At 47.7% G+C, this 26,524-nt stretch overlaps 1 protein-coding gene across 1 annotated transcript in view; it reads right to left on the reverse strand.

Moving 5' to 3' along the window:
• EPHB1 (EPH receptor B1) overlaps positions 1–26,524 on the reverse strand; it is a 400,881-nt gene that overhangs the window by 249,359 nt on the left and 124,998 nt on the right. The window contains exons 2-3 of the mRNA XM_016140353.2: positions 26,096–26,160; positions 3,497–4,178 (exon numbers count right to left, since the gene is read on the reverse strand). Of these exons, the coding sequence (XP_015995839.1) occupies positions 3,497–4,178; positions 26,096–26,160 (747 nt within the window). The remainder of the gene's footprint in view (positions 1–3,496; positions 4,179–26,095; positions 26,161–26,524) is intronic.

Here is a 26,524-nt window from a genome sequence, read left to right on the forward strand (position 1 = left end):
CTCTCCCAAGAACAACTTCAGCTGATGCAGTATTTTAGGCTCCACCACACAGAGAGAGCTTGCCAAGCACCAACTCTTGGTCTTCCTGGCCCAGGGACAGTTAGACTGCAGGGAACCACACAGGAAATAGTCTTAGCCATCAATCTGAATAGGAAAGATGTAAGGGTAGGTAAAGACAAAGTCATGATTTTTCAATTATCCACTGTGCCACGAGTATGAAACTTGAAGTGGGGGCTGATTGGCCATTTTCCCAGTAATTAACAATTTCATAGAGACAAATGCATGATAAACTTAGAGTCACTGTCAGGGTCAGCAGGTTGCTGTGCTTTTGCCTAATGGGTCCAACCTATGTGTGCAAAAAGGATGAGTCAGAAACAGGCACTGGTCCACGGAGCCCTCAAGAAAATGTTTGAGCCACTTGCCGCACACCCCAATGCACATGCTTTCCCCACGGCTTCCTCTGCTTGCTCTTCAATCCTCTTCCCATCCTCCCCTGCTCACAGTAGGAACAACAGCTCTAGGCCAGAACTCTTTGCTGGCTGGGCTGCCTAATTTGTCTCTAGGTGCTTCTGCACAACCCAGCAATTAACTGGTCACCATGACTTAGATGGGAGAGGGTTTATCAGATGCAAAGTGAAATTCAGGAGAATAAGGTTTCTACACATCATGAAAGTTCGTCATGCCAGAAAAATAATATAAAGGGTATTCTTTCCAACACCCTGTAGATTTAACCCACGCAAAGGCCCAGATTCAAATATCCAGAAAAGAAAATTTATCAGAGTGACAACGGTGTGAATCACAGAATCACCCAGACTTCACCAGCCCAGCTCTAGGGCATCAAATCTCAGGGCTGTGCTGGGAGAGCATAACTTGCCCTCCTCCTTTTTCCTTCTCCAGGTCAGCCAAGGGAGGCTCACTCTTTCTCATTCACAATTCCCTGGCATCCACCCTGTTCCGTGTTCCTGACCTCATGAGGATTGGCTGTGCCCCTGCAGAACTGCTGTGAACTGCCATGGTGCCCACCTGACGGCACAGCTTGAGCACCCAAAATGGGTGAGCACCTTCCTTTGAAGATACACCATGGGACCAGTCACAGATTCTTCCACACATATTGCCCACTCCAAGCCAAAAGGTACAAAGACTTGCAGGATCACCATCTAAGCCCAAGGCACCCTAATCTCCTGAAGAAAGCCCAATGTGAGCCCTGGGAAGGGAGGTCTGGCTCATCCAGCAAGGCCAGGTTACCAGCAAATCCAAGAGCAAAGAATGTGGAAGATGCACCTAAAAGCTCTCGAGATAAGGAAATGGGGGCTTTTCTGCCCTTTTAAGGCACTGAGCTCAGTCAAGCTGATGGGCAGCAGGACCCGTGATGTCGCCTGATTGCCACTCCCCACTCTCTAAATGTCGCCAAAATGTGACTGCCTGTGCCTCTGAAATGGCAAAGGGATGGTGCCCTTGGCTCTGTGTTTCCTCCACACTCCAATGAGTTTACAAGAAGCAGTTTGTAAAATCAAGCCAGGTTTACAATAGCTTTAGATTAGGAATGTCCCCCAAAAGTCCAGAGGGGGTTGGGAATAAGGAGGTAGAATGAAAAGAAACCACTTAGATTTAAATATTTGTCCCCAGAGGTCCTCCTAGGACAACCACAGGAGGTGACTGACAAACAGCATGGACAGCAGAACCCCCCGAAAGAGAAAAGTTCCAATTAGCCCAAAGAAATGAGCCTGTTCCCAGAGTCCCAATTAAATCAGAACCAATCAATGCTTGCTCAGGTTCCTGCCGTTCTGCTCAGGAAATAATGAGAAAATTGAGAGGGCCCCAGCCAGCAAGTGCGGCGTGGCAGCTCTTTGAAGCCTTGAGAAATCACCCACGCTGTTACAAGTGTGCCTGGCAGCTGCTGCACCTGCCCCTTTAAGAACTCAGCCTGGTGCCTAAGTCCCCACTCAAACCCTGACGAATGCCAAAGAGGCACCTCCCGTCTATCCCCCAACCAATGAGACAAAGAAGAGCACTGTGGGACCAGGCCCGGCTGGTTTTAAAACTGTCTGTGTTGATTCATCACTTATCTGGCACTCTCTCCCCTCTGTTTCCACACCATCCATCACGGGTACCATAACCAAGAAATCCAATAAAGACACAAAGGCACAGCTCTCTGCTCTCAACGGGCCTCAGAAAGGCTGTGTGAGGGCCCCTACCCTGGCGATTAGCTGAGTCCAAAGGATCACAGAGCTGATGGGCATTAGCAATCCCGTCTGTGCCTGGCATTTTGCCGGCAGGTCTTTGGGGAACAAGGTGAGTGGGGAAGGAGACATACAAAGGATAGTTTGGTGCTCAGGCAGGGTGGGGATGACAAGGAAGGATGGCTGGCATGAGGCTCACAATGGAGAAGGAGGAACTAATACAGCCCCCCACCTCGAAGTTGTCCACAAAGGATTGGGGCCACCCGAGTGATAGATTAGGGTCATTTCCAAGGTCCATATGAGTATGCATGCTCTTGAAAATCTCTGAAACTCTAAAGTCCACAAACAAAATTCAATAAAGGAAAGCAATCTTCAACTCCCAAACTCTGGATTCCCCCATGTTCAGCTTCTACGCACTTAGGCAATGGATGAACCATGCAGCCTTTAGACCCTTCTATTCACTCCCAGAGAAGACTGACTCTCGAGCCAGGTTAGCACATGGGCTGTCACGTATTGTACATGTTCTCCTTTGGACTGAGGAGAGCCAATGTGAGCACACAGCATCCTGACTCCCACAAACTGCAAAGTTTACATCACTCTGTATTATTCAGAAGCAAAGGTAATATAACTCATGATACCATCTCACCCCCATTCTAATAGCTTCATATCCTTCCAGGACACGCCAAAGCTAGGCTCGTTTCCTGCCCCAGGGCCTGGCACTGAGCCCCCAAAGGAAGACGGCCAAGCCAGAGGGCTTTGAGTTAATGAGCTACGTGGGTTCAGTACCAAGTTGAGTGCTGTGGGAGCTGGACTGAAATGAACTAAAATATTTTCCAAATTCAGTCACTTCACAATTACCCTTGAGTGAACTGTCCATGACAACCCAAATTCTCCATGTCTCATAGTGTGAAGCTGAACAGGATGCAGGTGTGTGTGTGTTTGAGTGTGTGTGGATATGTGGGTGTGTGTGCATGCATGTGCATACATGTGTGTCAGAGAGAGAGAGAGAGAGAGAGAGAGAGAGAGAGAGAATGTCAATATCCTCGAACTAAAAAAACTGGGTTTGAAATTATTACCTATCATTTGGAATTTTCCCCATGTCTTCCCCCTACATAAATACAAACATGCTGGTTGGACACAATTGGAAAATCATCAGGCCTAGTATTAGGGATGGAGGTTCCCCAGAGCCTTATAATATGAGTCACAGGGCTTGTCTCTTCCTATATAATTCAGAACTAGAGGTGGGGAAATCTTACAGACTCTGACCTGCCCCAGGTGGGTAAAAAGCAGATGCTTCAAAAGGCCCCAAGGCTTACCCTTGCAGGCCACGCTGTTCTCGGCCTCATAGCCAGGCTTGCAGGTGCAGCGTCCGATGGGAACCATCCACTCTCCATCCCCATTGCAATAGAGTTTGATGGGTACGTCCACTTCCTCTGCGTTGGGGATGCACGTGCCCCGAGCAATCACCAGAGATGTGCTCTCTGCCCCTGTCATGGTCTCTGGGAATACTGCAAAATTTTGCACAATGCTGGGACACTTTTTGAAGAAGACACGAACAGAAAGAAGAGACATACAGGCTCCATAATCCTGGAAAGCGAGGTAAAAACCATTCCGAGTAAGAGGCCCAAAGCTCCTGACTTCTGTGTTGACCTTCATCAACCTTCCCCCAAAGTCCACCTGGGAGAAGCTCTCATCTGCAGCAATGGTGTCTACTTTGAGGTAAGGGGCCTCAGACCAGAAGGCCGACTTCTTGGTGGCAATGACGGAGTCAGTCTCATAGTAATACAAGTTGAAGGTCTCCTTGCAGGAACCTGGGACGTTGGGGAGGCTGCTGCAGTCTCTCACAGTGAAACGCATCTCTGTGTAGATGCGATGGGCCCCCCGGCGGTTGATGAAGGTGGTTAGCAGCCAGTTGTTCTGGTTGGGCTCAAAGACGTTGCATACCTGGTAGGTGCGAATGGTGTTCAGGTTTTCATCATAGCCACTGACTTCTTCCCACTGTACCATGCAGGCCACAGGAGCACACATGCAAAAACACAAAATAGAGAGTGAGACGACAGAGCAGCAGAGCAGAGGAGAAGCCTGGTGCTGAATCGGGGCCTTAAGAGCTCACCAGTCCAGCTGTTGGACCTGAGAAATGAACACATCTTACCTTAACCTGCTTGCTTTTAAAGCCCTCTTATAAGCAGACTTCAGAATATTTCTCTGCAGCCCATCCCAAAATATATTAGACTTCACTCTAGAAAGCCTTTCATCATCTAACCCACAACTCTTTTGCTGTGACTATGGCTCATTACACCCATGGGAACAACCTGCAGCGTATAGTCCCGAGTGATGACAGGGACTTTCTTCCCCAACAGCCACTCTATGGATTAGGAGTCCAATTGCATGACAAACCCATCTTGGAAATCTTAATTACTCAACCTAATTTCTTTCTTGTGGTGAAACTCCATTATATCTCTGAAGAGCACATGAGCATAAAGCTTTTCAGAATTTCTCAACAAACTTAGATTCTCAGATACTTTTAGACTATACTGGTAAGAGTAGAGGGTGCTAAGAGAGATCCTTAATGGAGGGAATTAAGCTTCATTTTGTGCAAATTTTGAGCAAGATGTGGTGGAAGAGAATGTTTGAAGGTATTACTTAGGGAGTAAGGAGAGACAATCAGGCTTCATGTTGGAGGGGGGTGTGTGGAAAAAGCTCTCATTTTTAGCAGCCCTGCAGATCAGAAGAAGAGGGGGAACAATGTTTATTAAGCGATGTCTCTCAATATTCCCAGCAGTTCCCAACAGAACTAGATATTATTATCCCCAATTTACAGACAAAAAGATACCACACAATTCATCCATGGTCATGTGGCCATAAAAGGAGATAGGGAGGAGAGGAGATAAATAGTGCTTTGAATGGCCAAAGAAATTCTCCAAATAACTTATTTTAATAACAGGCAACACGGGGAAGGGGGCCCATGAAGGCATGGCTTTCTTCACTTAGCCACTCTGGGCCAAGGGCCAAAGAATAATCTCTGGATCATTCTTCCTCTGCTGGGAGGAAGCAGCTGCCCACACTGGGGCGGGGCTTGAGGGGCTTAGGACCCTGATCTCAAAAACCGGGAGCATTCCCAGAAAGTTTCAGTATGTTTGCTAAAGAAGTAAAGGACAGAAGAAATTCCACTTCCTAAATAAAAAGGGAAAGTGAATTAAGATTCTTGACAATTTAGCAGTAGTGATAAAAGAAAACAAACAGTATCTGTTTCTTTAAATATTGTGATAATTGCTTATTATTCACAGCGTAGAGTTGAAATATATAAACTAGGATTCTTTATTCAAAGAGCTAAAAGCCAATTATGTGTCCAAGGGAAATACACCACAGTAGCTTCTTACACAGAATTACCTCCCTGTGGGACCAGGAGCGCAGAAGCAAGGCTGTCTTTCAAACATGCACCAGGCATGATGTGGAGGAGGAAAAAGAGCACATGGAGAGCTGGTGCTGTACTTCCAGGCCTAGAAAGTGACCTCACAGCTACTCCAGCTGCCTGGGCCACCATCGGCCACTGAGGCACTTGAGCCCTTCTTCCTCAGTCCCTCCCAGGACCCCCAGAGGGCCAGTTCCCTCCCTGGCCTGGAGTCCTTTGCAAGCTCCATCTGGGATCCTTGCACACTGCCACACTGCACCTGGGCATTGCTTAACTTCTTACTATCTAGATGTCGAGGAGCCACTCTTCATTCCTTCTTTAAGATTGTGTTATGTTTTATTTAAGTGTGTGTGTTAAACTTACGTTCTGCTTGCCTGGTTTTTTGGAACCAGAAAGCAAATATATTAGGGGAAAGTAGCTGGCAGTTGTTTCTATTCAAATTTCCAGACCTCTTTCCCTTTCCCCGGCAGCTTCGTAATAATGTTTTTTTCCCAGTTGACTCTACAAGATTTTTGAGAAGACAGGTTTATTTTGCTGTTCTGTAATTGTTTAAATGCAGCAGGTCCCATGATCCATTATTTCAGTTGTGCTGTATAAGGTCTCAGCAGGAATGTGGGACCCTAATTGTCAATGCACAGGTGAAGCCCTAATCCCAATCAGAGCTTTTGATGCACCCAAGACTAATACAGCTCTGCTGTGTGGGAGCAGGACTGGAAGCCCACCTTCCAGGGCTCACCTTAGCACTGAGACTGTCACCACCAGTAGGTCTTTATATAGACAGAATGAGGATTTACACTCTCATGGAGCTGGGATATTGAGAACATTTATCTTAGAAAATGACACTGATTGGTATTATAACACCCAACAGAGGTAATTGTTTCAAACATTAACCTCTCTGGGCCTCAGTTTTCTCATCTGTAAAATGAGGAATCACACTGAGTGACCTCGAGCCATAAAATTCTACCAATATAATTGATTCCATGACAGCTCCTAAGGGAGCGATCAAAGCAAATTAGGGGGAATACAGCTGTATATTCACAGGGAAAAAATAGAGAGAAATTGAGAAAAAGGAAATAACTCCCCGTTGTTTGGAAAAAGGCCATCATGGGGTCTCACATTCATTTCTGCCCCTATTTCATTCTTCTCCTGCCAGCGGGTGCTAGAAGGAGTTGGAAAAACAAGTGATCAGATTGGACTAGGGGAGGTATAAATGCTTTCCAAGCAAGTGGCAATTAGGATGGGGGCTCTAAAGGAAGGGAAGAGTTTGGTAAATCAAGATGAGGGTGGAATGGTGTTCCTAGCAGGGGGCACAAGTTCTGTTATTTGTTTATGATACTTGGAATCAGTCTCATTGCTTTACAGTTATATACCTTGTTCATTTGTCAATGAAAAAAATATTTACTGAATGCCAATGTTATGCCAGGCATTCCATTAGCCACTGGGGATACAGCAACATGAAGCTTATAATCTGGTGAGAGAAATGGATATTAAACAAATGGTTATTAAAATAACTAAATAATTACAATTGTGCTAACTGCTGTGAGGGAAAATTACAGGGTACCAAGAGAGGGGGTGTATCTGATATATAGAGGAGTATCACGGAAGATCCTACAAATGACAGAGAATGGATGGCTACAAGTTAGCCAGGAGACGTGCGTGTCTGCTGGGGGCAGAGGGGCCCAGAGCAGCTAAGCCCAGGAACAATAAGTGCAAAGGCTCCGTGGTAGGGAAAAGTGGCCTCATGACCCTGAGTAATGAAGCCTGTATGACAGAAGAGTTGTTAAAAGCTGCAGGTGGCAGGAATAAGACTAAGGGGAGTGTAGGTCTGGTCAAGAACTTTGAATTTCATCTTGAGAGTAACTACCTGGATGTCACGGATGAGTTTAGGGAGGAAAAATATGGCTGATTAGTGATTAAGTTTTAAAAGATTTCTCTGACACAAAGTACAAACTGGGTTGGAGTGCCCTTGAGTATACAGGAAGGACAATTGGATATCACTGCAGTAGGCCAGGCAAGAGATGATGGTGGGCTGGACCAGACTAGTGGGGACTGGAAAGATATTTTGAGGTAGAATCTCTAGGTTCTCACTGAACCAAGTGTGAGCCAAGGCAAGGGTGAGGGATGGGGACACAGAAAGAAACTGGTTTGACCAGACCCAGCAGGCCACGTGTCCCTATAATACTCTCATCATCAGTTCCGCCTTCTTGACCAGGCTTTATGCCATGCTGTGTCCCCAGACACCATTTCCCAAACCCATAAAAATAGGAAGTTTGACCACTCTTGGTCTACTACCCCACTGATGCCCAGTTTCCTGTTTGGGACCCAGTTTCTTTTATCCAAGGCCTGTGCTAGCTCCAATCCCTTCAATGCGCTCTCACTGCTCGTCCAAAGCCTATGTCCTACGGGTCTCCACTTGGGCAGCTTCCCAGCCTCCAATTCTAGGTATATGACATATTGCCTCCTGTGATCTTTTCTGTAATTATCTCCTCCCATTAAAACAACAGCAATACAGTATGATTTGCTTACCAGATTGGCAAAAATTAAAGATAAAAATGTCAAGTCTCAGGAAGAACGTGGAGTACAAAGTTACTACTTACAGCCACCACCACCTCCAGAGCTTTATGAATGCCTAGGGCACTTGGAGGTAACTGGGCCTCAGAGGATCAGGGGCTATGGACGATGTAGTAGCTTCCACTGAATTTTCTCTGAGGGTGGCCTCTGGGAGCTTTGCACAGTCATGGTCGAAAGAAGGACTATTAATTGAGACTGAAATTATCAGCAATCAGTGGGATGGGAGGCTCAGAGTCCGAAATAATTTGATTAAAAGAAAATAAGGTTCAGAACATTCCTTAAATGTCTTTATTTGTTGAATACGATTGTTAATGCTGCCTGCCAATCTAAATGAAATCCTCTCCTTTTGGAGCTCTCAACTCTAATATGGCGCCCAAGACCCTTTGTTAGTGTCCATTGACTATGAATGCATAAACGAAATATAATGTAGTCATACTATGGAATACTATTTGGAAATTTAAAAAAAAATGAACTATTGGCACATGTGACAACATGGATAAACCTCTAAAACACTATGCTAAATAAAAGAATCTGGACTCAAGAGACCACATATTGTATGATTCGACATACAGGAAATGCCCAGAAAAGGCAAAACTATAGATAGAAAAGTACCAGTATTTCCCTGGTACTTTTCCGAGAATGGGGAGTGACTGCAAATGGGCATGAAGAATCTTTTTGGGGGGTAATGGAAATGCTCTAAAATGGAATTATGGTGATAATTATACATACAACTCTGTGAACTTACTAAAACCCATTGAGTTGTACACTTAAAATGAGTAAATTTTACGACGTGTAACTTATCTGAATATAGCTTTTTAAAAACCCTCTATGTTATCTGGTCCAGCCTACACCTCAACATTGCTGCCTGGTCTCTATCTTGCTTAGAAAGCCTGGCTGCATAAGCAGCTTCATGCCCCTGCTCGTCTTATCCACTAAGCCAGTGATGCCTTTTTCTCACTCCTTTAACCCTGTGTCTCAAGTGACAAATATTCACTAAATCAAGTTTGTTTGCGAATGAATGAGTGATACCTAAGTTGGGGCAAAAGTGGCATCTAGAGCAAGCGTAGGGGGCCAAGGAAGCATCCCTATCACTGATACCAAGAGACTGGGTAGAATCAGGAAGGTAGTTCAAAGATGTAGTCAGAATCTTAGGCCCAGGACCCCACTCAAAAACCATTTGATTTTCCAACCTAGAGTCAGGCTGGTATCAAACCAAAAATGCCATCCATGTCCAACACACCCAATTTGTCATCACCACTTGCCATTTCTTCCAGGACATTATCCTTCCTATCTGGCCTCTCTCTTGTATTCCCATGGCCATGTGCTAGGGCTGGCATTACTTCCTGCCTGGACTAATGCCCTGGCCCACTGTTTGGTCAGAAATTAATGACAACAGACCATGAAGAAGATGGCAGGTGCTCAAACTGGAGTCATCTCCTTTTACATCTGGACAGTGAGACCATGTCCATTTCTGACTAGCCCTAATACTTTTCTTGTACCCCACCTTCATCCCATCTCAACTCTTCTAAGACACAAAACTCGAAAATAACAGATCTGGCTGGAAGCCACTACAGATCATGTTGACCAAGACCATTTGTTCACATATGGGCACACTGAGGCCCAGAGACATTCAATAACTAGCCCAAAGTCTGGCAGCTGATGAGTGGCAGGGCTAAGCTCTCTTTGCAGCTCCCTCCTTTGAGGGGGCTCTGTCTCGTTTCCTCCCTGATGCCTTCCCAACTTATATTCAGCGACCATTTTTCTGAGTGCTTAAACCATGACTGAACTTATTCTACACAATTTAGCATTTGATAATACACTGTTTTGAACTATTTGTTAATTGCTTCATGTGTGTGACTTTGGATCCTGCTACTAGCTCCTTGAGGACAAGGACTTATGTTTTGACTAATTTATTAGTTCATTTCGACAAGAGAAATAATTCTGTGCATTTTTAGCTTTGTAATGGCATTTTTATTCAGTAATGTCTGAGACCAGACAAATCTACAGGTTTCTTAGGGCACCCATCTCGCTTCTGTCTCTCGCTTTTTTTCCTGGGTGATCTCATCCACACACAAGGCTGCAACCACCATGGGGTGCATCACTGACCTCTCCCCAATGCCCCAGGCCTTTTTACCCAGCTGCCTGCTGGATGCCTCCTGATAAACACCTGACACTCAACCCATTGTTCTCTGTAGTCCTGCTGCAGTCTCAGAAATCCATGTCCCATGACCACCACCGCTGCCAAATACACACACACACACACACACACACACACACACACACGAGGGCAGGACTGGACTGTGTTGAGGATCTCTACATATTTCCATGCCTAGCTCTCCATAAATACTGGTAGCCTGAGTGGAAGAGCAAAGCCCTGGTCTGTTTCCTCGACTTCTCTGCCTCCTCAGCCCCTGATCCTTTGCTAGGGACCTACTGCAGATGCCACATCTATCCCTGAAAGAAGAAACAAAGCAGCCTTGCACAACCAGCAGAATATTAAGAGCCTTTGAAAGGGCACCATTATTGACGCAAATAGATCACCAGTCCTTGAGATAAGCATAACAAAACAATGACACCCATTAGAAAGTCCTTGTTCAGGGTTTCAGACCAGTTTGATGTATGAGAAAGACAAGGTTCATCTAGCTCTAGATCTAAATATAGATTAGACTTGTTTGTTGGAAGTCAGAGCTTATATAGGGCTTTTGCTCAGGAGTGGCCCTATATGTGCTTGTTGACATTTGGACAGTGAATATCGACTATTTGCAGCCTGGCAGAGAGAGAGAGAGAGAGAGAGAAAGAGAGAGAGAGAGAGAGAGAGAGAGAGAAATATGCTGTTCTTCCTTAAAACCACTGCCATGAACTCCAGCCGCTGGTCCATCTATACTTCCTTCTAGAACAACCTTCAGAGACTCTAACACATTCTCTATTCTCTAAGGGTAGGTTTACATTTTGGAAACAGGCAAAGGTCATTTGTAACCAAATCAGATGAGTCAGTTGGATGAGCAAGCAAAGAAATATTACCTGGTCAAAAATGCAGAACCACTATAAAATAAAGTTTTAAAAAGTGAGTTGATTCTTCTCTATGCCTCTGAAGACAGTTCCAAGCATGGGTTCTGGAAAGATTTGTGATAGTCGGTTCCTCCCTGGACAGCTGCAACCTCCCCAGGCTGACTCTTCCCAGAATGTCCAATTGCTACTATGATGTTACATCATAAAATAGCCACTAATAAGCCAATTCTAAAGGCCTGGCTAAGAAAGGGTCACTTCCTCTGGATACTGCTATTTAAGATGAGGGTAGAAATCATTGAAATTGGTGCTTTGGCCTCTATTAGCTTAACAAGATCCTGCCTATTCTGATTTGTTTCAAACCCAGCTCATTTAATTCATTTTTAAAATCAAGAATTAAGCAGCTACTTATATCCGCAAGTAGTGTTCCAGGTGTTAACGACAGCAGCGACTAAAAGCCAAAGTCCCTGTTCTTATGGGCCTCTATTCTAATAGAGTAAAACAGAGGACGAACAAACAAATGAATAATATAAAGTCTGATAGTATTAAACACTGTTGAGAAGTGGATAAGGGGACAGAGTGACATGCAACCAGCAGTGCAGTCATCAGGGAAGGTCTCCTTTTGAGCAGAGATCTGAATGACTTGCAGGAGTCAGCAGCCTGGAGGGTACGTGAGGGAGGAGCACTCCTGGCTCAGGAAACAAGAACAAACGCTGCTGAGGAAGAGCATGCCTGAGACGTTACTAAGAAAGCCAGGAGGTCAGCATGGCTGCCAAATTACACAGGGCAAGGGGAACATAGGTGGAGGTGAGGCGGGGAGGTTGCCAGCGGCAAGTGGACCTCACCTCTCTCAGTTACAGCTTTGTAACCACGGACAACTTTCTGTGGTTCAGTTTCCTCATCTGCAAAATACTATTTACCTTGCAGGGTATCGTGAGGACTGAAAGATCACATAAGTAACTCATCTAGCGCTGTGCCTGCACGTAACTACCATTTACTAAGTACCAATTATTATCATTTCTGTTAGTATCAGCACCATCATTGTCATGTTAACCTCAGGATCCACCTCTGACTGATGCACCAGGGTGCAGAAATCCTCTCCTTCATCTTGGATAAACAATCCCGCCCATTGGTCAGCAGAATGCAAGGACTAAAGAGCCAAACTTTGTCTCCTTGCAGACCCAGAGGGAAAGCCAGCAGCTGTCTCCCAGCAGCCGGAACTCTAGTGCTTCCTCTGGGCTCTCTTCTCTCAACCAGGCAATCCCTAGGCCACTATCAGCCACCAGCTCAGACCACAAGTAGACAAAATTGGACACAGCTCACAGGTTTCAGTCCCATTCAGCAGTCTGTTTAGGCAGAAACTTCTGTCTGAGGGAACCTACTATTTTGTAAACAGTCGCTGCCCTGTGGGACCATAATGGAGCTTCCCTGGCATTGCCCAATCAGGAGCATCCCAAAGACCCACGTTCAGGCCCCCAGTTAGAGATGTCTGCCTCTCTGAACAAGAAGCCCACTGAGGCCCAGGCAGCATACAACTTCACACGCCCACAGGAGACCCAAGAATCTTCAGGGCAGGAGATAACTCGGGCTGGGCTGGAGCCACCACTGCCAATCAGCCTGGACCCCAAGGACTCTGCTTCTGCATAGACAATTGACTAGGCCTGAAAGAACTTGGGTATTAGACAAGCTAGAGGGCCGATTAAAATGTGAAATATAGTCTGTGGGGCATAAATTCTTACAAGTCCAGAGGGATCTACTATTTAGCACACCAACCAACCAAGGAAGCATTTACTCTATGGTTCCCCTGGGGGCTACAAGCACCAGCTCACCTCCCAATATGTTTAATTTTCCTCCCAGATGTGCTGGGCTGGGAGGACATGAATGGCCCCTATTCATTACCGTGGCCCTATATAGTATGCCAAACAGCTGGGAGGATGACTTGGGCAGAGCACTGCCTCTGGCAGCCCAGAGTTTTGCAAGGGCAGCCATATCTCAGTGCACAAAGCAGATTTCCTGACTATTTACTCACTCTCTGGGATGGGGTAAGGGATACAATTAGAATATGAAAATAATTAAAATATGAAAAACACATATTCATCGTTTCTCAGTGCAGTCTCCAAGAGTTTCCATAAAATCCTTTTGGAAACTTAGGTGTTAGAAAGACTCAAGGAATACTGCACTGAGGTAGGAGTGGCAGAAATGGCCCCAAGTGAAATACATCTGGATTGATGGGAAGGGGGTTATAAAAATGCTGGAACTAAAAAGAACTGCTGTTACTCTGCCTAACCTTGAACCCTAGAGGTCACAGTGACCCCTGGCTCAGCATAGGAGTCCAGTTCATAGACTCTGGAGTCAGCCAGATCCAGCTGCATGACCATGGGCAAGGCTTTAAACCTCTCTAAGTCTCGGTTTCCTTCTCTAACACCGGGACACTAATAGTACCTACCTCATGAGGTGGTTATGAGGATTACATGTGATAATTCATGTAAAGTACTTAAACCTGAGTAAGAGACCCCTGCAAGTGAGTTACTATGACTGTTGGCCTTCCAAAGACACAGGCTTAACCTCTCTCTGAGCTTCGGTCAGTTATTTTTCCTTGAAAGTCTTGGCTCTCTTTCCATGATGTGTATGATCTATGACGTTCTCCTGCCTGTCTGGTTATCTGTACTTGTGTATCATCTCCAGTGTGGATATGTGCATATGTGTATATATGTACTGTGTGCATGTATATGCATGTGTGTACACATGTGAGTGTATATATGCACGTATGCATGTGTGTGTACCTATGTGTGTGTGTGCGTGTAGTTAGGGGTGCTGGCTGTGGCCCAGATGGGGCCTGAGTGCCCTCCCTTGGGTATGCCTGTCCATCGAATGCCAAATGAACACTGTTCAGCTCTGCCTACTCCTGGCCAGGCTGAGCATCCCTCGCTGCTCAGAGACGCTAGGACTGTGGGCTGCGGGAGTCACATTATAGAGGGCAATGCCAGACAGGCCCAGAGTCCAGATAGTGAGCATCTCTTTGCATCCTGGTACATTTCACACCCAAGTCTCTGTCAGCACTCCAGGAGAAACACCACGGACTTATGTCTCAGAAGGCAGCTCCTTGTCCACAGTCCCCAGGCCAATGTAACTTCCACCGGGCAGCAGCATATCGTACCAGGCCTTGCCTGGAGTGGGGTCTTCAGCTTTTATGACTGCTGCTGTTGACGCTGCAACAGTGACAAATTCATCCTTCTGACAAGATCTCTTTAAATAATTCACAGGGAGCTGGGGATTAAGACACTGTTTCTCACTGTCTCTGTTGAGATTTAAAACACCTCCAGCTGGGGTATTTAAAGAGAGTATAATGGGCTACCCCACTTAGGTCTCCCCTCCTCCTTTCTTTCTCTTTCCCATTTCCCAAATTTATCCCCTACCCCACCAGCCGGCCCTATAACAAGGAGGCCCAGAAAACAAGAAAGAAAAAAAAAAGGAGGGAATCAGTGCTTGGCTGGTCACTATGGCAACGGTGGCAGGGTATTCAGCTGTCATTATCCCAGTGCCTCATACATGTGATTATCTTAAGCTGCCGATTGAATGTGGTCCTCACTGCTGCCCAACAAGGCCTTGTCGAACAAGGCAGGGCGGAAGCTGCAGGCCCCAGACCTCAGCTGCCTGATACTGCTCTGCCCAGGCCTGGGCTCCATTGTTGAGGAAGAGTTGGCCTTCAGCTTGGAAGAATCTCTGCTCAGAACACAGAGCAGAGGCTGGCCTGAAGCTGGGCCACCACACTGGGTTACAGACTGGGTAAATAAGCTCCTCGTCCATTCCATGAGCACAGAGAGTTTTGATTGTGCATGGGCCAAATTGGCTGTGACCAGCTAGACACAAGAAAGCAAGCTGTAGCAGGAAGAAGAAACTGGCCTTCTTAAAGGACCTCCTGGCTTAATTCCATTCTCAGGGTTGGGGAGAATCCCATTCTCAGGGTATAAGACAATCAAATCTGGCCTGAGAAGAGGACACACTCCCCTCCTTCCTGTCTACCCCAGCGAATTAGGGGAATATAGCCACTGTGTGTAACCCACTTCAGGAGAATGTTTCCTGGGACTGTGGCTGCTGGAGCTTGGTCCTGGGGAGCCTGGGGGAAACTTTGATCTCACTCCTTTGCCTCCTGGACTTCGCTTCAGATTGTCTTTGAGGTTCCCAGGTCCACAAATATCCTCTGAATGATGTGATCACTGGTCACCCCACACTAGGCACACTTCGAGCTTTCCAATGTCCCTTTCGAAATTCAGCTAGCAGAATAAGCCCATTGTAGCAGATGTGCTAGAACAACAGAGCATGCAGTGGGGCCACCAACACCTGCGACTCACATCTAAATTGCTCCAAATACCACCAGCTCAGTCTGGCCTTTCCTGCACCTGCATCCTATGGTCGATCCCCTTGGATATGTGACCAGATGCATGCAAGTCCCCACCACCTGAGGCAGTGCCCACCCAGCTCACCCTGACTTGCTGCTGCCCAATGAACTGTTCACACCTAAATGCAAATGCAGACCATTACCTCGGCGGTGTTAGTTTGAAGGCAGAGCTCTCAGTCAGCAAGATAAGCCCAAATGTTGACTCTAACGTCTTTCATGTCGGCTGTCCTTTGTGACATGGGGGAATGTGTTGGGCATGCCTGTCTCTACCAGAAGGAGTAGTGAGTGGGAGAGCGCACTTGGAGGTGAGGATGTGCCATAACTAGAATGCACCCCCTCCATTCTATCAGCAGAGAAGCACTTCAAATGAAGCAGGGGCTGGTTCGAAAGAACTGACACTGAAGCCATTGAATGGGACAAAAAGCAGACACTGAGGCTTGGGCAATTATCCGAAATTATTCGTGTCTCTTCCTTCCCAGGAATCCCCACTCTGGACATTTGCCAAGAAGATGGGAGCTAAAGGCTCCTCCATCACTGCCTGGAGTCAGCTATCCCCGAGGACCCTCTGTGCCCTCCTCTGGATCCCTGACCAGGCTTCACCTGCTCTGGTAGTGGGCCCTTCCCCTCCAGGCTCTTCCTGGACCTGTTACTCTGTGCCCTGAACGCCATACATCACAAGGCACCCTCTCCACCTCCTCCCATATGGCTTGCTTTAAAATATGATGCATGGGGTGCTTAACATGTGTGCTACTCACTAGCACATAGTCTCAAATCTACCCCTTCCCCTTTGTAGAAACTGGGAATCTTGCCTCTCTTTAGCCCTGATCTCTGGCTTCTGAACAACATATGACTCTGAGATCCCTTCCTCATGCTCCTTCCAGGACAGAGGTACAAGAGCGAGCTTTGTGGTGAGACAGGCCTGGGGTCAGTCTCGGCAAAACTCCTAAGCAATTCTGTGATTTTTGGATAACTGCCCGAGCCTCAGTGTCTACTCTATAAAAAGGGAGAAATACCACCTGGCTGGAAGGGTCCTAGTGAGAATTCAGTGAGGTAATACAAGTAATGTTCAGTGTCTGGTACACAGTTGCCACTTAATTCACGGCAACTAGTAGTAGCAGTAGGTGTCACTACTATTAACAATAGCACTGTTATTAAGAGCAGAGTGTACCCTCTGATGGTGCTCATGCACGAGTCCCAACCTAACGGAAATGTTGGAATGCTCACCTTGTATTTTGGTCAGTTCTCATCCTCGACCCCATGCAAGTTAAGTCCCTCAAACAAGAGTCATTGCAACCCCTAGTACTAGTTAGGGCAAGTGGTATTGACTAAGCTTTAGAGTTTACAAAGAAGGTAAACACTTTAATTCTGCCGAACACTCTGGAAATAAGATCTTACATTGCTCACGTGATAGAGACAGAATACAGGCTCAGAAAGGTTCAAAAACTTAGAGGAAAATGGAAATATACCCAGGACATTAGATTATAAACCCTGGGCTCGCTCCTTTATACTACCAAAGTACAGGGGAGTTAGGCCAAATTATTCTCATACTTTTGGCTATAACTGGAGGTAAGGCCAAAAGTGTCAACTGAAGGTTGCTGAGTTCTCGCAGAGGCTAGGCTCCTCCTTCCGGAGCCAAGCTCAAAGTCCCCGTATGTCTTCTGCCCACCTCGACCCTTCCTTCTTCATCTGTTTTCCTCCTGTCTATCTTCTCTAGGCCTCTTAACTCTGCCTCGCCTTCCTTCTAATGCTTTGTCTTCCCCAGTAATATATTTCTTTCCTTCACCAAGGCAACCAGTGAGAGGGAGCTGTGAGTTCAGGCTGTCAGGGCAATCAGTGGCTGTCAGCCACTGCTGACGCACCCCGGCTCCATCCCGGTGCCTGTGTCAGGGGCCCTGCTGCCTTCTTTGGCCCTCAAAGCCACCCTGCCTTCCGCTTGAGAAGCACTGTCCTCAGGCAGCTGAGGCAGTTGGTCTTCAGGCTCATGGACCAGGGGGAGAACGGTTTCCAGGGTCGGGACAAGGTATGTGGTAGGTAGGGGGACTGCTTTCCCGGGAAGGTTTTAGAGAAGAAAGATGCCTGTTTGTCCAGGCAAGCCAGGGTTAAGTCCGCCTCCGAGAGGGGAAAGGGGGACTGGGTGACCTCTGGGGTTCCCTCACTGGCTCTATGGTCAGAAATAACTTCTGTTCTGCTGATAAATGAGTCTGTGAGCCATTTTCAAAAGCAAGAAAATAAATCTGCCAGACAGTAAGATGCTGGTGAACCATCACAACTCCCCAAATTCTTTAATACAGCAAGCTAAGAGAAGCATCTTTCCCTCCATCAGTCTCTCTCCCATCCTCTCATACCTCCCCCAACACGTACACACGTATACACAGTCACACCCAATGTGTTTCTGACAACTAATGTAATAATTAATATTCTACTCAATCACATTGGTTATCTGTAACCTTCTATTCATCTCTCTGTTAAAGGCTAACCCATGCTCACAAAAAAGATCTTGCATAAAAGCCCTTTGACATAGCAACCACAAACGATGAAGCCAGCCCACCTCGCCCACCTCTCCTTCCAGAGGATCCACCCAGCCTCTGGCAAGCCACCAATGGCCATCAAATTCTTCCCAAAGCAGCGTCTAACCTCACAGACCACCTTCCATGGCCCCCGGGCCCCAGCTCCATGGCTCTCACCCCAAGCCCCCCACGCCTTTGTCTATCGCTGTCTCTGTCAGGCAGGTGATTTTAAACTTCCATTCCTAAAAGACATGTATTATATTAAAAAAAAATGTTTTAAGTGCCTCGGGGTGTTTTGTTCCTCATTGCTTCATAAAAGTGACATTAATAGCCAGGGAAGAGCACTGTAGAGTGCAATTACAGAGGATGTTTCAGGTATGAAAGCTGTTTTGAGCCTGCTAATGTTTCCTAATTACAGGCCTTTTGGTAGTGAGAGTAAAAGATAAAGAGTAGGTGGAAGGCCCAGGATGGGGAGCTCTGACTTAACTCAGTGGCTTACCTAAAGCGGGCAGGGGAGGGAAAAGGAGGAGAGAGGGAGCAGGGAGGTCAGAGGCCCATCCGCTGGGAGGCAGGGCGTCTCAGTTGAGAAAGCCTAATTCCTGGATGACAGCTCAGGAAAAAGGATACCACCCATGCCTTGTACCGTGAGAACAAACCTTTTCCATACTGAGCCTCAGTTGGAGGAGTGCACAGCAGCTTAAGCTGGGAGCTGCTTCTGCAGCCACCCTCTGAAGATAAGTGGTGGGCAGCATCTCATGGGGGAAGTCGGTTACACCATGGCTGTCAGCAGGAGAGCAGCCTGGAAGAGGGGAAATGTTAGCAGTGGCACTTGCTAGCCACATGATCGTAGATAATTTAACAGCAGCTCTGTGCCTTAGTTTCCTTACCTATAAAATGGGGCTATCGTGAGGATTAATGCGTGCAAGGCTGTAAAGCGCTTAGGGCCTGTGACACAGTATTAGATTTTATTTTTCCCTACCTAGCATCTATGCATCGTTTTGGTATCGCTAGCCCAGTTCCTTCTGGGGAATTACTCCCTCCCATCCTTCAGTCCCCAGGGATTCTGGTAGGCTCTGCGCAGCACAGGACCTGGGAGTACTGACCAGCACTTAATTTTCCCTGGTCACGAGGACTGGTTCAGGGCAGGCATGAGATTCAAGCCCAGCCAGTCAGTTCCATTCAGAGCTAATTCCAGAGCTTCTGCTGGGGGGACCAGGAGGAGGTATCTTTTCTCCCCAAGGGGAAATGGATGAAGAATGTTACAAGGGCTGGAGCAGCCGCAAACTTCTTATGACTAAGAGGAAGCCCAGCATGGAGCCAACACCTGGAGCACAGACAGAAGAGAAAGGGGATGGGAAAAGAGAGAGAGAAAAAAAATAGAGTGGGTGGGTGGTGGAGAGAGAGAGATGGATCCTAAGAACCTGGGCCCAGACAACACATGAAGCCGTATCAGCCCCGGCCCATTCAGTTACATGAGCCTAGATACTTCCTTTAAGATTGAGTTGTGCTTTTCTGTCACTGACCACCAGAAACAGTGGAGCTGGCTGATGCAGAAGCATAGCTCCCAGCAAACAGCAACCAGGTCAAAGGCTTCCAAGTCCCAGGCAATGGTACCAGTCTGAGAGGGAATGACCAACCCAGCCCCCTCTGCCCACCTGTCCCTGGCAAAGCCTGAAATTCAAATACTGTAAAACTCCATTCACAAAATCACTTTGCCCAGAGCTAAATTCTCTTGGAGTTCCCTAATTTAGCTTAGGCTTTTCTGTCCTAATTAGCATGATTGAGTCATTGAAGGAGAAAAAGAGAAACTCCACCCCTCCGAAGGATTAGTACTATGCTAAGGCTTCAGAGTGTTCCAGTGTTTACAGAGGAAACTTTTCACCCACATTGTTTCATATATGGAACAGTTACCAGCCTTACCCCACTGAGCAGAGCAGGAAATTGGGGCTGCAGGAGTGTCTAAATTGCAGGCCCAAGATCACGTAGCCAGGGAGCTGCAGAGCTGCCGTGGGTGCTGGCTTATTTGATACAAGGCCTGGAGCCTTCACTGCTCCTCCATAAACTTCTCAACCCATCAGACCAGATAAATTCCAATTGATTTTGCTTGGCCCGAGAATGAACGGGGTGTTATGAGAGTACATTTCTCTGAGAGTGCTTTCCTTATTTCCCATGATGTGCGCAGCTGGCAAGGGTGCCTAGAGGATCTGACAGACAGGAAGAGAGGAGGCAGCCAGGGATGACAGCCAAGTGGCCAAGAGGGTCTCCACATGGACAAGTGGCGGCTATGCTTGTAAGGGCCTAGTGTGCCTGCTCTCATGGGCATGTAGCTTGTGTCAGCAGTTAATTTGCCAGACACAGACATTCAGATGGGTGTGTTCCCCTCACACTGGCCTCCTGTGGAAGATCTCCACTTACCCCAATAATCTTCTCATCATTTAAGATATTCCCAGAATTCTAGGAACTGCCTACAGAGGCATAAGATGAAATCAACTCCTTAAACTTCAGACATACACACACAACCATACACACACACATATATACAGACACCCCCCCCACACACACACACACACATACAGACACACACACACACACACACACAGAGCACGGGCATACACACACCCAGCTTGCTCATCCTGAAGGCTCATCAGGCTTGGCTCTGAATTCTTTTTCCATCTTTACTCTATTAAATCCCCTCTTCCCATGAGTAAGATTGCCGGCATTAAAGGAGACTACTATCAGGGGGACCTATGTTTGCCTTTCTAATCCATCACAGTCAATGTCTAAAAGTCATGGGGACCCTCTGGTTGGCATCCTGGTCTCCCTTATCATGCTTATCTCAGGAGGTGGCTCCATTTGCATAATTAAGCTCTTTAAAAAGATACTGATAACCAATCGGGAATTGAGAGACCTATGACATTTTATTGGGCTACAATGAACCTGAGTTGAGCAACTCCTAAATTTGAAACCTTAGAGATGCAGAGAATTATCAAGAATGATCTGGTCCTTCCTCATTTCTTTGACCAAGAAACATTTATTGAAGCCTGTCCTCTGCTGGGCCAGTGCTGAGCACTTGGGACACAGAGATGAAGCCACTTCATTCTCTGGTCAGTGGGAGAAACCACGCGTCAACGCATGTTTTAGCGCACAGAGCGTCAGACAGTATGTTAAGAAGTTGGTGCCAAGCCCTCTGAAGTTTAGCAAGAGAGTACCTACAGGAGCCCTGTGGGTGAGGAGGATCCAGAAGGGCACCCGGGGCATAAGCACTGAGCTGACACCTAAGGGACAAAGAAAGAGAGATGCAGGGAGGGAGGGTAGAGGAAAAGGAGTGGAGGGGGCCCAGCATGCAGCCAACACCGTGAGCACAGAGAGAAACTGGGGCCATCTGTGGAGAGAGGACTGTGCTCCACAAAGACTGCCGTTTACCGAGCACTGCCTATACCTGGGCACAGCACTGAGTGTTTAGCATGGGAGTTCGCTGAACTTCCCCACTGCACGCAGCTCCTGAAATGTGAAGATCAGGGAACCATTTGGAGTAGAGCTGAGAGCAAAGGTTTGGGAGAGGCAACTGAAGCTGACCTGAGGGAGGAGTCACTGGAGTCACCAGTGAGGGTCCCAGGGACACTCTTTGGTGGAAGCTCAGCCCCTCCCTGAAATTTGTTACTTTATAAATATATTTGTTACTTTCTCCCTCTGTTCACCAGGTGGCCTCTGATTCAGGTTAAACCTAAAGGCTTTAAATTAAAGCTGTCATAAAGCAACATTTTACATTTGCGCATAAATACTTCCTGTTTTTCACATGTACTGTTATGATCCGCTTTCCAGCAATATAACTGAAAACAATTTGTGGGATGTGTATGGCTGGGCAGTCCAACCCTCTCTGATATCTAGCAGTTCTCAAGTACAGCAGTGAAGACACCTAGTGAGTCCCATAAAAGAAAGAGTCCCTTGGCCTCTCCCTGGGGGGCCCACCTCACAGGCTCTGTTCTTTGGGGAAGGCTCATTACAATGCCAGCTGGGCTCCCTGGAAGAATTATGGTTTCTCTTCTGAACAAGGGAAACCCAGTGCCCTGGGAATCCGCAGGATATCAGAACAATGCCCACGCATCCTTCTCCATTTGAAGCGTGTATGCATGGGGTCCTACTGCAAAGAACAATCTGAGGCTTTTGCCCCCTTTCTGGGGAGCCCATCTCCTCCCCACTGGGTCCCAAGAAGATGTACGTGAACCGCCCACCCAGCCTCCTGGCTTCATAAATGACCCTAACCTCACTCCCCAGACTTCTTCATCACCCAGAAGTATTCTGTGTGTCTTAAAACCAAGCCCTAATTCGAGGCCACAGTCTCTGGTCATCCTTCAGTCTCACCGAGACGTCCATCTGGGCTCCTGTCCTTTGTCACAATGGTCAGTCCCCCCTGGCTTCACTTTTCTTGTTGGATAGATGCCATGATACAAGATGTCAACCTCTTCTCACCAATGTCCTCAGCCTCTTACCCCTCCAGGCCCACCATTCTTATACAGCCAAGGATGATTCCACCACCATAACTCGTCGGGGTATGTTCAGACAGCTGAAGGAGGCGCAGCCAGGTCTAGGCCCCTACTTCCCGCCACGTGCCTTCTGCACACGCACGTCTCTTTCCTCTTCTCCAGTGGCAGCAGTGACCTCAAACCTTTTCCACACTCCTAAAACCCGCCACCCAAGCCTTCCCACCCCTGACTCTTTTAACCTGTCTCCAACCTCACAGAGAAGGTAGGAGGTTGAAAGAATTTTCTATTCTATGGCTTCTGTCACCACATCTGAGTACGTGCATCTCTCTGTAGGCACCTTAGCTCTGTCTTGCCATTTCAACAAAAAGAGTTCTTTCTCCTGAAAACTGAATACGCTCACAGCCCCCCTGCGCCCCTGTCTCCCGTGCGCTGTCTTCCCTCCCTGCACAAACTGCTGTCTCCATCTCCTCCCCTCCCAATGACTCCTCAGCTCTCTGCTTCCTGGCTTCCTACTCCTGTCCCCTCTGAAACCCTCCATATAAGTCACCAGTCAGGTGACTGCCAGCAGCACCTGCCACTTCTGCGCCCTCTTCCTCATTGACACTCTTTTCCTTTGGCTTCTAGGAGAGGACCAACTTTCGGTTTTCTCTTGCCTCCCCAGCCATTTCTTCTCGGTCCCCTTTGCAGACTCCTCTTTCTCCATGTGACACTTCGATGCAGGTTACTCATCCAAAGCTGTCACCTCCTCTCCCTGGGAGACTACGGCCACACCCTGGGCCCCTCCTGCTTTGATGTGGGGCTGCCTTCTGATTCCATTGCCCATGTGTCTGTCGAGTGCTGGTAGTGCCCCTCCCTGTGGGTGCCCCACAGGTGCTTTAAACTCAACAAGTCCAATACTGACCTCAGCCTCTTCCACCCAAGCATGCTCCTCTTCCTGAGTCTCCCATCTCCAAGAATGGTACCATCAGCCACCCATTGGCCTAAGTCAGTAACTCAACAAACATACACTGAGTCAGGTAGTGAACTGGACGCTAGTTCTAATAGTGAACAAACAGGCAGAGTCTCGGCCACTTTAGAGGTTACGTAATGGCGAAAGCGGGGAGAGAGGGAAAGAAATTAACTCAGTACAAACACATAGAGATATTAATTTGCAACTGTGAAAAGTACTGCTGAGAAGAGCTCCTCAGCCCTGAGAGAACCTGTGATGGGGGACCCACTGTGGTTGGGGGTACAGCAAAGGCATCCCTGAGGATGGGCCGGGAGAGATGGGGCCTGAAGATGATAAAGGAGAAGTCAAGAATAGCTGTTTTCTAACCCTTGAAATGTGCTCAGATGGAGCCCCTGTGTGTATTGATATTGATATCGACATGACTGTAAGCCTCCAGTGAGAGAGGTGACAATTGCATACGTGAGCCTGGGCTAGGGACACAAAGTTGAGAGTCAGTGGTGCATTCATACACTTGGAGGCAACTGTCTTAGGATGAGAACAGAGGGAGAAGGGTACAGAGCTTGGGATGGAAACATAGTCCTTGATCTTCCCTCTTGACCCCAGGCTAAGGGCCAGCCTGACCCTCCTGCTGCCCACTATACACCAGAAAGGTTCTGAGGCTGCTTAGGACACCCACCAGGAGAACTGTCTGGCTGTACGTCCTCGAGAGAAAAGCGAGAACGTCAGGGAACAGCAGCCGAGCGGTGACTGCTAACCAGCAGGAGGGCAAGCAGAGAGCAGCCCAGCCAGCTGCTGTCTCTAAAGGGCACTGCTTGACTTTGAATGTTTTCCTAAAGGACAATCTTCCCTGGGAAAAAAGATGAGAAGTTTAAAGAAGACAGGTGGTGCATGTAAAAATCAAGGGAAAAATTCACCATAAATCATGACGATGCTTTCTGAAAACATACAAACCTTCAAACAATAACGTGACTTGTAAAAGGGTGGCAAGTTCTCAATACCCAGGCAAACTGAAGAGCTGCCACCCCATAAGATTTGCATGAAGTCCCCAGTAGAAGTGGGGTCCCCTAGTTGCCCACGGTGTTCCCAGCAGGGTTTCCCCCTCCACCCTGCTCCTTTGCTCCGGGAAACACGAGCTCACACTAGTCCTTTTTCTCCCACCCCAAGGCATGATGCTTGCACCCAGGGTGCTGTGTGTGTCTGCTGGGATGGGGTAAAGGCAATGGGGCACAGGTGAGATCAGGACTGCCTTGTGACCTGAACGGTCCAGTTAGAATTGCCCCTACAGCAGAACTAGACCTGTTGGGACTGGATGTGTACCATGGGGTGCAGAGTGGACCTGGGCCCTGGGCAGAGGTTACCCAAGGCAGGGAAGGAGGGAGGAGGTGTGAGGCAGATGAGGAAGACTGGGCCACTCTGCCCCAGCTGACTTCGCCCCTTCACTGGGACAAAGAGCCCACTCACTTCTCCTGCCCTCACCCTTTGTGATGAAGCCCTGCAGCGAGCCAGTCGCCCAGGCCAGCCTCGTGAACTTCATCTCCACCTTCTCCCTCTCTTAACAATCCAGCCACTGCCTAATGCTGCCAGTGTTTCCTCCTTCACTAAGCTCAAACCGCCCTCCTGTTTTAATTAGACTCTTCTGACCCACCCAGGACAGCTGAAAGCCCCTTGATTTTTTCTCAACTGTTCTCCACAATCCTGTCAACAAGTCTGACTACTTTATTCTCCTGCTCAGGATCTCTCCATCACCCACAGGACAAAACTCAAACGGCAGAGCCTTTCTCCACGGTGCCACATTCCACCTACGCCCAGCCCCAACTCAGTTCTGTCCACACCCCGCCATGTCCCAGACACACAGCCTCCTCTCTCTTATATCTTTTCATGACCTCATCCCTTTAATCAATTATTCCTCCTACTTGGAAGATTGTTGTAGATTCCCCATTCACTACCTGTCGAACTCCTACTCATTCTCTAAAACCCAGCTTGTAAAGGCTCCTTGTCTCACTCCCAGCTCTGTGCCCATACCTACCTATTGATCTCTCCACTGCCACAAAGTAGAAATGTATGTGAGCTTATTCACAAGCTTGGTGGTCTCTACAGGAGGCCATGAGCTCCTCAAGGCTGTGCCATTTCTGTAGCTACAGGATCTGGCCAGGTGCATGAACACTGAACAAGTGAATCAAGAACATCTCTCTGAGGCCAGCTCCAGGTAATGAAAGCCTCAGTCCTGAACCCCAGCTCCTTCTCATGCCCTTGCCCTCTCAGTGGCCCTATGGGCATCACAGAGCTCTCTGATCTGCCCCACTGTCACTTACCTAAGTGCCCAGCTATTTTCAGCCACTGCCCCCACTCCCACACGGTTACGGCCCCAGTCACTGAGGGGCCAGCTTCCTAAGGACTTTGTCCAAAGATGCTCTGTATCACCATGCAGGCCTGGTGCTGCCTCTCTGTGGATGGGCTTTGGACACAGCCATTCACACCTATATTCCACCCCGCAAAAGTGTTGCTCTAGGCAGACTCTGCTCCCCCGGCCATTCCACAGGCCCAGGACTACACAGCAGGATTGAAGAATGGAGGCTCTGACACTCACCCCTGATGCAGGATTGGCTGTCCAGCCCAGCTCTGCAGTAGCTGTCCTCGTGTCCATTAAAGTTTCTGTGGATCAAAAAGAGAAAGTCTGGTGAGTCAGAAGGATTGCTGGACAGTGGCGCTTATGTTCGGGAAGTTACTTATGATGGTAAATGTCAATGCTAGGAGCCTCAGGACTCTGTGTGACCCAGAAAGGAGAAGTCTGTCAAAGCCTCTCCCAGAACACAAATGCACATCATAGCTCATGGCAGAGTTAGACGCAGACCTCAGGTCTCCTGATGCTAAGTCTGCTCTCTCCCCAAGTGACCCCAAGCTGCCTGCATGGGATTAAGTCATCTGTTCATCCACCACTTTACCCCCAAGACAGGGCTTCTTCTTGTAATACCCTACCTGGAGGCTCTTCCAGGCCCATGTTGACTTTATAGCTAAA

The sequence above is a fragment of the Rousettus aegyptiacus genome, unplaced genomic scaffold (assembly GCF_014176215.1).
Source record: "Rousettus aegyptiacus isolate mRouAeg1 unplaced genomic scaffold, mRouAeg1.p scaffold_m13_p_4, whole genome shotgun sequence".
Taxonomy (NCBI): domain Eukaryota; kingdom Metazoa; phylum Chordata; class Mammalia; order Chiroptera; family Pteropodidae; genus Rousettus; species Rousettus aegyptiacus.